The sequence below is a fragment of the Clinocottus analis genome, unplaced genomic scaffold (assembly GCF_023055335.1).
Source record: "Clinocottus analis isolate CAN_PGR_092001 unplaced genomic scaffold, fCliAna1.0.p SCAF_11, whole genome shotgun sequence".
Taxonomy (NCBI): domain Eukaryota; kingdom Metazoa; phylum Chordata; class Actinopteri; order Perciformes; family Cottidae; genus Clinocottus; species Clinocottus analis.
Genome location: NW_027175832.1, coordinates 20,725,842 through 20,739,097, shown reverse-complemented (window position 1 = coordinate 20,739,097; position 13,256 = coordinate 20,725,842). Strand labels below are relative to the sequence as shown.

The 13,256-nt window shown below is 47.2% G+C and overlaps 1 protein-coding gene across 2 annotated transcripts in view; it reads left to right on the top strand.

Moving 5' to 3' along the window:
• Positions 1-13,256, top strand: part of adcy8 (adenylate cyclase 8 (brain)) — a 55,133-nt gene that overhangs the window by 25,146 nt on the left and 16,731 nt on the right. The window contains exons 7-10 of one of the 2 annotated variants that reach the window (XM_068567738.1): positions 447-717; positions 8,690-8,887; positions 10,010-10,110; positions 10,197-10,398. In XM_068567738.1, coding sequence (XP_068423839.1) covers positions 447-717; positions 8,690-8,887; positions 10,010-10,110; positions 10,197-10,398 — 772 coding nt within the window. The remainder of the gene's footprint in view (positions 1-446; positions 718-8,689; positions 8,888-10,009; positions 10,111-10,196; positions 10,399-13,256) is intronic. The other variant, XM_068567728.1, reaches the window with a different exon arrangement.

The following is a 13,256-nucleotide window of genomic DNA, read 5'->3' as shown; positions in this document are numbered from 1 at the left end:
CCGTCATCAGATGTAGCCTCCTTTAGCTCTCAGGTCCTTCAGATCAGAGACCAGCAGGTGAAGGAAGCATCTTTTCATGAGTCGGCTCAACTGATCAGGACACTGTCTTGGCACAAAGTGGGTCATTTTGCCATTTTTGAACTTTCCTTCTTGATAAACATGACTCATATCATGCTGGAGGTTCATAGTTATGATCAAATTATCTGTTAAAAGTGATTTGTTTTCCCAAGACTTTGCTGAACAAATACATACAATAAACACAAGTATTGGGATTAATTTGGGGTTCCTACGATGACTCAGACACAGAGGTCTAAAATAAAGCGGTAATGTGTCCGTCAGCTCGTTGAGGAGTGATTCTGCCCCCTTGTGGCCAAAAGCTTTAACGCGAGCTCTTTCCTCATGCTCCCGTGAATCTGACCTGGCCTTGTTCCCCGTTGGCGCTCCAGGAGGATCCACATCTCCAAAGCGGCTCTGGACTGCCTGAACGGCGACTACAAGGTGGAGGAGGGCCACGGGAAGGACCGCAACGACTTCCTGCGCCGCCACAACATCGAGACCTACCTGATCAAGCAGCCGGAGGAGAGCTCGCTCAGCCTGCCGGAGGACATCATGAAGGAGGCGGCCAGCTCGGCCGACCGGCGGGCCAGCAGCACCACCTTCAACGAGGCGTCCTGGAGCCCCGAGCTGCCCTTCGACAACATCGTGGGGAAGCAGAACGTGAGTCCCAACGCCGCCGCCGCCGCCGCTCGCGGTTCAGGTGATGTCGTGCACTTTATGTCACTGCGCAGGAAATGTCCATCTTAACAGCAAAATCTGTTCTGCAACTGAGGATTGAATCGTTATTTACATGCATTTTCTAGAAATATAATGTTGAAAATTCACTTCTGCCAATAAGACCAAACGGCAACAATACGAGAAGTAGAATAATCTCCTCCTGAAGACTTTTCCTTCACTGCAGGACGACGTGGTTTCTTAAGATGGAGGTTTGTTTGCAGTGCCGTGATCTTCTGCTCTGTTTGGTGGTTGGTTGTTTTTCCCATTTACATTTTTCTTTTACTGGGAGTGAGTGGGCGGCTTTCAGCGGAGAGATTACGCAACTTCTCCGCGCTAACGCGCCGCTGTGAGGATGACGAGCTTCTGATTGTGTGGCAGCATTATTGAAAAACATCCTCTTCATCCCTTCATTTGTCTGCTTTCCCGCTCTTTTCCTTTGACAACAAATCAGCTCAGGGAGGGATGGAGGGATGGAGGGATGGATGGAGGGATGGAGGGATGGATGGAGGGATGGATGGAGGGAAAGGCCGGTTCATGTTAAACACCAGGAAGTCGTCAGCAAACTCTTGATCCATTATTTTAAACATTTAGTGACTTCTTAAAGTCAAACCTCTTAACATTCAGTATCTATCTGTCTGTCTGTCATTATTTTTCGTATGTGGAGCTATGAGTTCTGGACGAGACGGTTCTCATGAAACCAAAGCGCTGTGAGCTGCATGTGGATCTATGGAGGCTGCAATGTTGAACATGAGGACAGAGCAGAGGGATGCAAACCCAACAAGATCTGGCAAAGATTAGGGATCAGGGTTTATTCACTCTCCTGGGATTCATTCCAGACAAACGTTGGTCACGCACACACACTCACACACACACACACACACACACACACACACACACACACACACACACACACACACACACACACTTACTTTGGCTCGGATATGTCATCACACATAATAGCTCTGGGGATGGTGTGTGTGTTTGTCTGGTCGCTCCATGTGTGTGTGTGTGTGTGTGTGTGTGTGTGTGTGTGTGTGTGTGTGTGTGTGTGTGTGTGTGTAACAATGAATATTTAGGCCACATTTGCGTCCCCAGTCTGGTTGGAGGGGACGAGCTGTGACGCCGAGCGCCAGAAACCAAACGCACCGCCTTGACTAAACGTTCCTCTTCTGGACTAAACGTTCCTCTTCTGGACTAAACGTTCCTCTTCTGGACTAAACGTTCCTCTTCTGGACTAAACGTTCCTCTTCTGGACTAAACGTTCCTCTTCTGGACTAAACGTTCCTCCAGATGCAGGAGCTTTAACTTCTTTGTTGGAGAACTCGTCGCTGCAGGAGGTCATCAGTGGCAGAATATCACGGCGGAGTCGCCTGCAGCTGCTTTCAGAGCGCTGGAGATGTGACCTGAGACCTGAGAGCCAGGGAGTCATTGTGTAGTCAAAGGTTTGCAGCGGACACACACATTGTGTGTGTGTGTGTGTGTGTGTGTGTGTGTGTGTGTGTCTGCTGCTTTGGGATATTTACAAATCAGAAAGATAGAAACACGATGATGAAGCAGCGACTCCGAGCTGTGAGATCCATGTGACGAATGTGCAGAGCCGGTGAACTCTGCCTTACCTCGTGTGTGTGTGTGTGTGTGTGTGTGTGTGTGTGTGTGTGTGTGTGTGTGTGTGTGTGTGTGTGTGTGTGTGTGTGTGTGTGTGTGTGTGTGTGTGTGTGAGAGAGGCGGTGCAGGCCTGTCAGCAGCTCAGAACATTTGATGCGTACGTGCGTTTGGATTGTTTTTGTGTGTTTTTTTTGTGCCACTTCTTTGTTTCCTTCGCAATAAAAGACGTCAGCGTCGTTCCACAGATCGTCTCAAAGGATTATTTCATTCTTTCATCTCGTATAACTTCTCTCTCTCTTTCTCTCTCGGCGGTTATTCCGTCGTCCGGGTCTCGTCCCGTTAGTCCGATCCGTTTTCAGCCTCACTGGATTTGAGAGAGAGAGAGAGAGAGAGAGAGAGAGAGAGAGAGAGAGAGAGAGAGAGAGAGAGAGAGAGAGAGAGAGAGAGAGAGAGAGAGAGAGAGAGAGAGAGAGAGAGAGAGAGAGAGAGAGAGAGAGAGAGAGAGAGAGAGAGAGAGAGAGAGAGAGAGAGAGAGAGAGAGAGAGAGAGAGAGAGGTGTGTCCTCACTGAAGAATCCTCACCTCCCGTGTAGACGACACTTCGTCCAACATGGCCGACTGAACGATGGAGCAGTAACGTTATAATAATTCCGATGTGTTCAGAGTCTGCAGACGGCTGCTTCCTCCAGCCGGTGGACTCATCAGCGCTCCATCGGCCGTGAACAGCTGTCGGCAGACTTGTAATCCAGAGCGATGACGCTTCGGGTCACGGGAGACGAGCCCCGGCATCGGACCCCCGGCTCCGCGTGCCGGCCGGGCCGCTCTGTCTTCGCCGCTTTCACGCTTCGCCGTGCGCCCGCCGGCTCCCATGATGCACTGCTCCGTCACAGGGCTTTTGACCTCAAAAGGAAGCTTGTGTGTTTTCCTCAGAAGATCCAGTCAGTCTGCTCCAGATCCACCAGGACTCTGAGACTCTGAGACTCTGAGACTCTAAGATACTAAAATACTAAGATACTAAGACACTAAGACACTAAGACTCTGAGACTCTGAGACTCTGAGACTCTAAGATACTAAAATACTAAGATACTAAGAAACTAAGACTCTGAGACTCTAAGATTCTAAGACTCTGAGACTCTGAGACTCTAAGACTCTAAGACTCTAAGATATGAGCCCCCTCGCTGGAGAACGTGTTAATTGTTTGGTAGGTGTGTGTGTGTGTGTGTGTGTGTGTGTGTGTGTGTGTGTGTGTGTGTGTGTGTGTATTTATGTATGAACATCGCTACCTTTAATGATAATAATATGATGAAAATGAGAAGTCAGTGAATCAAGAGCTTCATCAGCATTCCTTCATGTACAATACAGTACAGGTTGTTCCTGTCCTGTACATGTACTGTGTAGTACACGTTGTACATGTACTGTGCAGTACTTGTTGTACCTGCCCTGTACAGCGTGTACTACAGTTCATGGCAGCATGTCCTGCGTTGGCCCCGTAGAGCTTCTTGCAGCGGTGCTCCTCTGCAGCTCTGCAGAACAGCTGGCAGAGCTGCAGCTGGCAGAGCTGCTGCTCTCTGCAGAGCATCTGGCAGAGCATCTGGCAGAGCATCTGGCAGAGCGAGTCTCTCAGTGAATAAACTTCCTGGCTCTGGAGTAGAGTTCATCTGTCACACGGCGACACACATGTGAGACACTCTGTGACATCACTGCACGTCTGATCTTACCACCGCCTCCCGCTTGCCCTTTCCTGGCATCACATGTTGGCATTTCCGCGGGACAAATATGTTCCGTTATTAATCCGCATCATACATGTGAGCCGCACGGCCTCCATATGCAGCTCAGAGCACCACACCTCAGAGAAATGTCAGGGAGGGAAGCGCACGCCCCCAAGGCCGAGGCGCCCCAAGGCCGAGGCGCCCCCAAGGCCGAGGCGCCCCCAAGGCCGAGGCGCCCCAAGGCCGAGGTGCCCCGAGAGCTGCCTCCACCCAACCAGTACTTTATCATCTACACCCAACGAGTACTTTATCATCTACACCCAACATCTGTTTTGTTGCATCAACACAACATTTACTTTGTTGCCTCAACTTAACCTTCTCGTGTTTTCCAAACAGAGTTGTCTCTATTGTCTCCGTACATTAAACCAATATTTTACATTTTGTGAAGAACAAACCGTTGAGACATTAAAGACATCGATCGTTTTATAATAAAAAAGCTTCTCCGAGAAATGTTTATGAATCCAGTTACGTTTCTCAACAGAGAAACAAAAAACAAAAAAAACACAATTCAACTCGCAGATAATTAATGATCGTTCTGTGATGATCAAAGAGAAGAAGTCATTTTGTATTCTGCTTCAAGTCGATGCTTTTCTGCTCTTTCCCTAAAACGCCCTTTGATGAACTTGATGACAGATCTATCTATCTATCTATCTATCTATCTATCTATCTATCTATCTATCTATCTATCTATCTATCTATCTATCTATCTATCTATCTATCTATCTATCTATCTCTCTATCTAGTCCTCCAGCCTCTGCGTCGGCATTGAACCGCCGGCCTCGGCCCTTTATTCTTGATACGCAGCAGGCGTGTGGTGTCGTGGTTAGTGATCGATCCTCAAAGCCATTGTATGGATTTTTAATTAACTGTTAATATGCAAAAGACTCGCTGTCTGACAGCCGCTGCGGTCGCGTGAAGGAGCGCCGCCATGTCGCTAGTTCACGGCCATGAACCAATCACATTCCAGCTACCGGTTTTCCCGACGGGTCGTGTGCCATTTCTTCTGTTTGAAAAAGCATTTGTTCCTGATGAACCTCTGCAGACCTCAATGTTGGGACCGGAGAGGACCAGAGACCTGGACGTGCATGTTATATCATAACTGGATATTCTTCAGCAGTTATTTTTCAACAGCAACATTCATGCGTTCCACTTGAAGCCGGCCCTTCAGGGCTCTGATTAAAACCTCTACCTTGGCCCTCAGACATAGTGGGTGTTCTCCACAGAGCTGACATCCTCCCACAGTGCACACAATAAGGTGCACATGTGGACATAATGGAGTCTTCTGATGCCATTATCCGCCGCGCGATTGTCTTCCTGATAATGAAGCCGTGTGTTTTCTCTGGCTGCTCCAGATATGTTAATGCTAATAAACGCGTCTCCATTCATACGCAGCTGAGAGGTTTTTTGAGTTCAACTTCAGCTGCAGCTCACTTATCTGTGCGCTGCTCCCGGAGCAGAAATGGCCAATTTGCATTCAGTTAATGCTCTCAGAGCCAGACAGCCAGACAGCTTGTCCTCAGCCCATATTTATTATTATCATCCGGTGAATTTTAAATTCAAGGTAAGGTTGTCGATTACTGGATGTTCTGCATTTATCTGGAACTTCCTGTTGGACCGCCACAGGAAAACTCCTCCCTTCTGCAGGAGAGGAAACAAAGACAACACATCATGCGGCTTTTTTAAACATTGCGCAATACTACATTTCAATATAAAGCAAGAAATGGTATCTGCTTTTTTAATATCATCATATCAATATTGCTCTTTCTACCATGCACGATAATTCTGTTAGTTTCTATTAGCCGCTGGTCTAGTTTCACTTCTTATGAAGCTTTTTAATCTTTTGTTGTTGCAACTTTTTCTATTTTAGTGGAATTGTTGAAAACATATTTACCTTAATAAGCCTGCAGCTTTTTTTCCTGTCGTCCGTAAATGAGAAATGTATTTTCTTGTAATATTATCAGAAAACACTCCATAGACGTTCACCGCTATGCCGACGATACTCAACTGTATCTGTCCAGATGAAATGAGGTCCAGACTTCAAGTGCCTCTTAAAGACATAAAAACCTTCCTGCTGTTGAACTCAGACAAGATTAAAGTTATTTTACTCTCCCAGAACATCTCAGAAATCAATTATCCGATCATATGGTTTCTCTGGATGAACCTCAGACTCGTCCTTCAAGTCCCACGTACACCAAATCTCAAGGACGGCCGTTTTTCAGCGACGCAACATTTGAAAAATCAGGCGCATCCTGTTTGAAAGCGATGCAGAAACATTGATCCACACATTAGTTCCTTCAAGACTGGACGACTGTAACTCAGAGTGACTTTCAGCTGCATGTCGCTGTAGATCATCATCATCATCATCATCATCATCATCATCATCAGTTGTATCGTGAAGAAGTCTGAATATTTAGTGCACAGGATGAAAGTGAGTGTTTTCCACATCTCTGCACCACGTTGATGAATGCTGTGTTCTCAGAGTGGATAATGGTCTGATGACCCTGCAGATTGAGTCTTACATCATTCATAACGTGCCGGCGTCTCTGAGTGGACTTTAATCTGCCGGCCGGCGACGCCCCGACAGGTGAAAGATCTCTTCTGTCTGGAGATGAACTCCTGCTGATCTCCGTGTGATGCATCACATCTGGTGAAGCGTCGGATGAAGAGAGACGTGGAGAACATTCCTCTCCTAATGACTCTAATGGCCGACGGCGCCGACACACAGCGGGTCCAAAGCGGTCCTGCAGGAGCCCGTCACGGGGCCGAGCCGGGGGTTTGAACTCTGCAGCGCCGTCATACTTCATCACCCTCGCGGGTATTTTAAAGGTCAATTACACAAGATACACAAGGGACTTGTTATTTACCCACCAGAGTCGTATCTCACACCTTTACGTTTGGTATTTAACGGAGTGACAGAGCACGAGCAGCCGCAGAAATAAAAGAAGAAGAAGAAGAAGTCAGTTCTGGACGGTGGCGACCTTCAGTGTATTTTCTTTTCTCGCAGAGCGAACGGAGCGAGGCGGAAGTGATGGAGTGGTAAATTAAAGCCCGAGGAGACTCTTGTCAAACCAAAGAGCCTATTTGTCGTTAAATTACTTTTTACAGTCGCGCATAATAACGTCAAGCGAGGTCGCCTGGTCGAGGACGTGATGCGCTCCAAGAGCTTGTTTTGTAAGTTCTCTCAGCTGCCTGGTTATTTTTGGGATTTTATTTTTCTCCCATGTTTTATATTTTGTCGTCTTGTGAGTGTTCTCAGTCTCCCTCTTGACCGTCGATCACAGCTTCTGTCTCAACGTGCGCATCACCGCTAGCTTTGCTGCCGCTAACATCACCGCTAGCTTTGCTGCCGCTAACATCACCGCTAGCTTTGCTGCCGCTAACATCACCGCTAGCTTTGCTTCCGCTAACATCACCGCTAGCTTTGCTGCCGCTAACATCACCGCTAGCTTTGCTGCCGCTAACATCACTGCTAGCTTTGCCACCGCTAGCTTTGCTGCCTCTAACATCACCGCTAGCTTTGCTGCCGCTAACATCACCGCTAGCTTTGCTGCCGCTAACATCACTGCTAGCTTTGCCACCGCTAGCTTTGCTGCCTCTAACATCACCGCTAGCTTTGCTGCCGCTAACATCACCGCTAGCTTTGCTGCCGCTAACATCACTGCTAGCTTTGCCACCGCTAGCTTTGCTGCCTCTAACATCACCGCTACCTTTGCCATCGCTAGCTTTGCCATTGCTAGCTTTGCCATCGCTAGCTTTGCCATCGCTAGCTTTGTTGCCCCTAACATCACAGCTAGCTTTTCCACCGCTAGCTTTGCTGCCGCCAACAACAACGCTAGCAGACATCTCGTGAGTGGATGAGCGCTTGTTCTTTCCTTTTCCCTGAATCGTCTTTTCTGTCTTGCTGTGGGTGTCGTGGACGTAGCTGTGTTCTGTTTGGAGCTGGAATGAAGCCTCAAGGACCAGCGGGTTTATTCTGTGCATCACCGCTAGCTTTGCCGCCCCTAACAATACCGCAAACTTTGCTGACGCTAACCATGTAGCTAGCTTTGCCGCCCCTAACAATACCGCAAACTTTGCTGACGCTAACAATGTAGCTAGCTTTGCTGCCGCTAACAATGTAGCTAGCTTTGCCGCCACTAACAACAACGTTACCTTTGTTGCCGCTAAAAACAACGCTAGCGAACATCCCGAGAGTGAATGAGCGATGCATGACGCAGCGACTGAGCGAAAGCAGCCGTTGCATTTTGGTCTTTTCTTTTCCTTTAATTGTCTTCTTTCTTTCTCCGTCTGGATGTAGCGTACCTGTGGATGTAGCGTACCTGTGGATGTAGCGTACCTGTGGATGTAGCGTACCTGTGGATGTAGCGTACCTGTGGATGTAGCGTACCTGTGGATGTAGCGTACCTGTGGATGTAGCGTACCTGTGGATGTAGCGTACCTGTGGATGTAGCGTACCTGTGGATGTAGCGTACCTGTGCTCTGCCGCTGGCGTCCTCGGGCACCAGCGGGTTCATTCTATGTGCATGTGCTTCCCCCCTGTAGACTCTGGCCGCCCTAACGAGAAATTCAATAAATCTGCTTCCAAACCACCTCGCACAAGCTTTGCATGTCCACTCCGGCCCCGAGGAAATTAACACGCGAATAGAGAACGCCATCGACTTACGGAGTGGCGATAAGTTGAGAAGGGAGCATATCGCTCCTTTCTCGCTGATGTTTAAAGACGGCAGCCTGGAAGAGAAGGTAGTGGCGCGTGAGACGGCCACTGTTTCATGTTACTGTGGTCTTCTCCTCTTGTCCTCATCTCACGTCAAGGTTTCCAGAAGCAAGACACAACGTTTGTTCCCTCATGAGTGAACTAAAGGATGTGTTGATGTGTTGATGTAACACAAGGCTGCAGCTGAGCGACGTCATGGCAGTAAATATGCGACGCAGCGTTTATTAATAGTCCAGCGTATGGAGTCTGAAGGGTTATGACTTTATTTTATTAATCGGTCAGCAAATTAAAACTATTAAACATTTACTAGAACAAAGCCAATAAATATTTCCTTTAATCTGTATAGTTATGAATAAAAATGTTAATTGTTAATCTGAAATTAATACTTAGCTTATTTGTATTGTTAATTTAAATGAACATGAACCAACGAACACACGAAGCAAACGTGGACTCAAATGCAGCGTGAATGCAGTTTGACTAAATAAATGAAATAAATAAAATAATGAACATCATCAGCCTTCAGGTTACTCATGACGTCACCACCTTGTTCCTGCTCTTCCTCTGCAGCAGCGCCATGCATCCAGCAAAGACCCACACGCCTTCTGAGATGTTTCCTCAGAGCTAAATGATAATAATAAGAATAATAATATATATATATATATATATATATATATATATATATATATATATATATATATATATATATATATATATATATACTATTTACGTCATATTTGTTTTCTTTGGTGAATGCAGCGCTCTGCAGATTTTGGTCCTATTTATTTGTGTTTCTATGAAGTTAGCTCACGTTTAGCCTTTAGCATTTAGCCTTTAGCCCCTCCTCCTTCCACATCTGTGTTGTCCTCTTGAATCTCAACTCTAACGTTGTTGTTTATTGTTGTTGTTTGTCCTCTTTGGTCTCTGTGCTGTGATTGGCTGTTGGCCTCCTTTTGTTTTTCATTATTTTTGACCAAAGTTGTGATGAAACGTGAAGCCTCCTCTTGCTAATTTCCCAGCATCCTTTGAGAAAGAGAGCTGAATGTGTCCATTCAGTGCATCGCCGTGATTCAAGGGTTTTCCTGAAATCTTGTATTTCCCCCCTTTCCTCCTCCTCCTCCTCCTCCTCCTCCTCCTCCTCCCTGTCACAGTACTCCCAGATGAGGGACGAGGTCTTCAAGTCCAACCTGGTGTGCGCCTTCATCGTGCTCATCTTCATCACCACCATCCAGAGCCTGCTTCCCTCTGCCAGGTGAGAGAGAGAGAGAGGACCGGTGTGGCCGGCGGCCGTGAGGCGGCTGTTCCCTGACCGCCGGCGTCTCTGTGGTGTCTCTGCAGGATGGTGACCATGGCCGTCCAGTTCTCCGTCCTCATCCTGCTGCATTCCTGCCTCGTGCTCGTCACGACGGCCGAGGACTACAAGTGTCTGCCGCTCGTCCTGCGCAAAGCCTGCTGCTGGATCAACGAGACCTACGCGGCGAGGAACGTCATCATCTTCATCTCCATCCTCATCAACTTCCTGGCGGCCATGATCAATATCGTGAGTACAGGCTACCGTGGGGCGTATACTTCTATACAACCAGAGGAGTCAAAGGTGGTCAGGAGAGAGAATGCAGCTTCAACACATGAAGCATAGACTTCTATACAACCAGAGGAGTCGCCCCCTGGTGGTCAGGAGAGAGAATGCAGCTTCAACACATGAAGCATAGACTTCTATACAACCAGAGGAGTGGCCCCCTGGTGGTCAGGAGAGAGAATGCAGCTTTAACACATGAAGCATAGACTTCTATACAACCAGAGGAGTCTCCCCCTGGTGGTCAGGATAGAGAATGCAGCTTTAACACATGAAGCATAGACTTCTATACAACCAGAGGAGTCGCCCCCTGGTGGTCAGGAGAGAGAATGCAGCTTTAACACATGAAGCATAGACTTCTATACAACCAGAGGAGTCTCCCCCTGGTGGTCAGGAGAGAGAATGCAGCTTTAACACATGAAGCATAGACTTCTATACAACCAGAGGAGTCGCCCCCTGGTGGTCAGGAGAGAGAATGCAGCTTTAACACATGAAGCATAGACTTCTATACAACCAGAGGAGTCGCCCCCTGGTGGTCAGGAGAGAGAATGCAGCTTTAACACATGAAGCATAGACTTCTATACAACCAGAGGAGTCGCCCCCTGGTGGTCAGGAGAGAGAATGCAGCTTTAACACATGAAGCATAGACTTCTATACAACCAGAGGAGTCGCCCCCTGGTGGTCAGGAGAGAATGCAGCTTTAACACATGAAGCACAGACTTCTATACAACCAGAGGAGTCGCCCCCTGGTGGTCAGGAGAGAGAATGCAGCTTTAACACATGAAGCATAGACTTCTATACAACCAGAGGAGTCGCCCCCTGGTGGTCAGGAGAGAATGCAGCTTTAACACATGAAGCACAGACTTCTATACAACCAGAGGAGTCGCCCCCTGGTGGTCAGGAGAGAGAATGCAGCTCTAACACATGAAGCATAGACTTCTATACAACCAGAGGAGTCGCCCCCTGGTGGTCAGGAGAGAGAATGCAGCTTTAACACATGAAGCTTTGGCTCCACTTTTCTGGCTTTGCACCAAGACAGCTGTTTGTTTTACTTCTTTCGACCTCCACAGAGGTTCTTGTCCTTCACAATAAAAGCCCTGGACACAAACTGTTTAGCAGAGAGAACGTTTCACTTAAAGGAAACTCAATAAATAATCTTGCCGGCGCTCGTTAGCTTCGTTAGCTTCGTTAGCTTCGATAGCTTCGATAGCTTCCTGCTGTTCTTCTGCATCCAGAATCTGTTCACAGCTTTTACATCCAATAAGTGTTACAACTTACAAATATTTACATCGCTGTTGGTGTGAACAGATTTAATGCACTCCTACTCTTTAATCTAGCGCGTGTGTGTGTGTGTGTGTGTGTGTGTGTGTGTGTGCGTGTGTGTGTGTGTGTATGTGTGTGTGTGTGTGTGTGTTCATGGTGATGAAGGAACATGTCAGCCAGTGTAACAGTGTGGCTCATTGATGTGTTTTAAATGGAGCCCTCTGGCAAAGAGGAAGATGATATATTAGGCTCTGACACACACACACACACACACACACACACACACACACACACACACACACACACACACACACACACACACACACACACACTGTGCGTACATTCACTCTTGGTTTGGATCCAATCCAAATGTATTTATAGTTCACTGGTAACAACAATAATTGAGCTGAACGATCAAATAGATCAAAGACATTCAGACGCAGGAACACAACATGCAAACAATAATAATAACAACAAACAATGACCTCACTGTCGTATTTACGCCTTCAAGACGTCATGTTGAGCTTCGACGATAGCGTAGCCTAGCACCGATCCAACCAAACTCCATTCAAAAAACAAGCGTTTTAAGAGTCAGTCGCTGGTCTTGTTGAGGAGAAACCAGACGAAGCGCATCCTGATCCTCGTCCTCTTGAAGTTGTTCCCGCGTCCCTTTCTGTCCGTGTATTGCAATGAAATCTCAGCAGGATGCTTTATTTGGGTTCACACAGCGGCAGTAAACCAGCCGTTAGTTACAGCTCGGTGATGATTCACTGAGGATGCTGTGAGCCCAGACATGGTGAGCACCTACCTATAAAACCTGTGAACTCAAAGGATCCCACGAGTACCGCGACGCCTGAACACAGCACCGAACCATAAAAGCAAAAGAAAACTAGACAATAAATCAACAAACCACCTCCAGTCTTCTCCTCAAAGAGCAGTTCTTAAAGCCCAAATCCCACCGACGGGCAAACCGAGAGGAAATGTTGGAGCGTTTGTCGTTCGATGACCTTGTGTTTGAACAGAAAGAGGATCACGTGATCAGTTACACGACTAGATTCATTACCTTCTACTCCTTCATGTGTGCAGGCGCTCTTCTTCTCCTCCTGCAGGCGGCCTCTGAAGGACACGAGTCATTACTTAACTAAAGAACACGTAACCAGCTGATAATTAGCTTTTGCTGTTGCAGGGTCTCTAATTGCATGAAGCAGATTAAACAGCCCGAGGAAAAGATCTGCGAGTGGAAGGAAAAGAAGGAAAAGAAGTAAAAGGAAAGAAAGCGAGAGCTTTGTTTGTGTGAAGGAACTCCAAACACTGTGCGAGCGAGTCGTTGAATGAAATCCATTTACATCCTGAGTTATTGATGTTCAGCATCAGTGAGTACATTGATGGGACCATGAAGACGTCGTAAAATAAAAATAAAATATGTTGTCAGCGAACAAATTGGATTCAAACATTTTATGACTTTGTGCAGATCGAAGCCGCCAAAGTACTTTAGAGGTAAAAAACCACGATGTTCAGAGAGGATTTTATTCCCAAACGTTGTTCTCTCCTGCTGCTGGTTC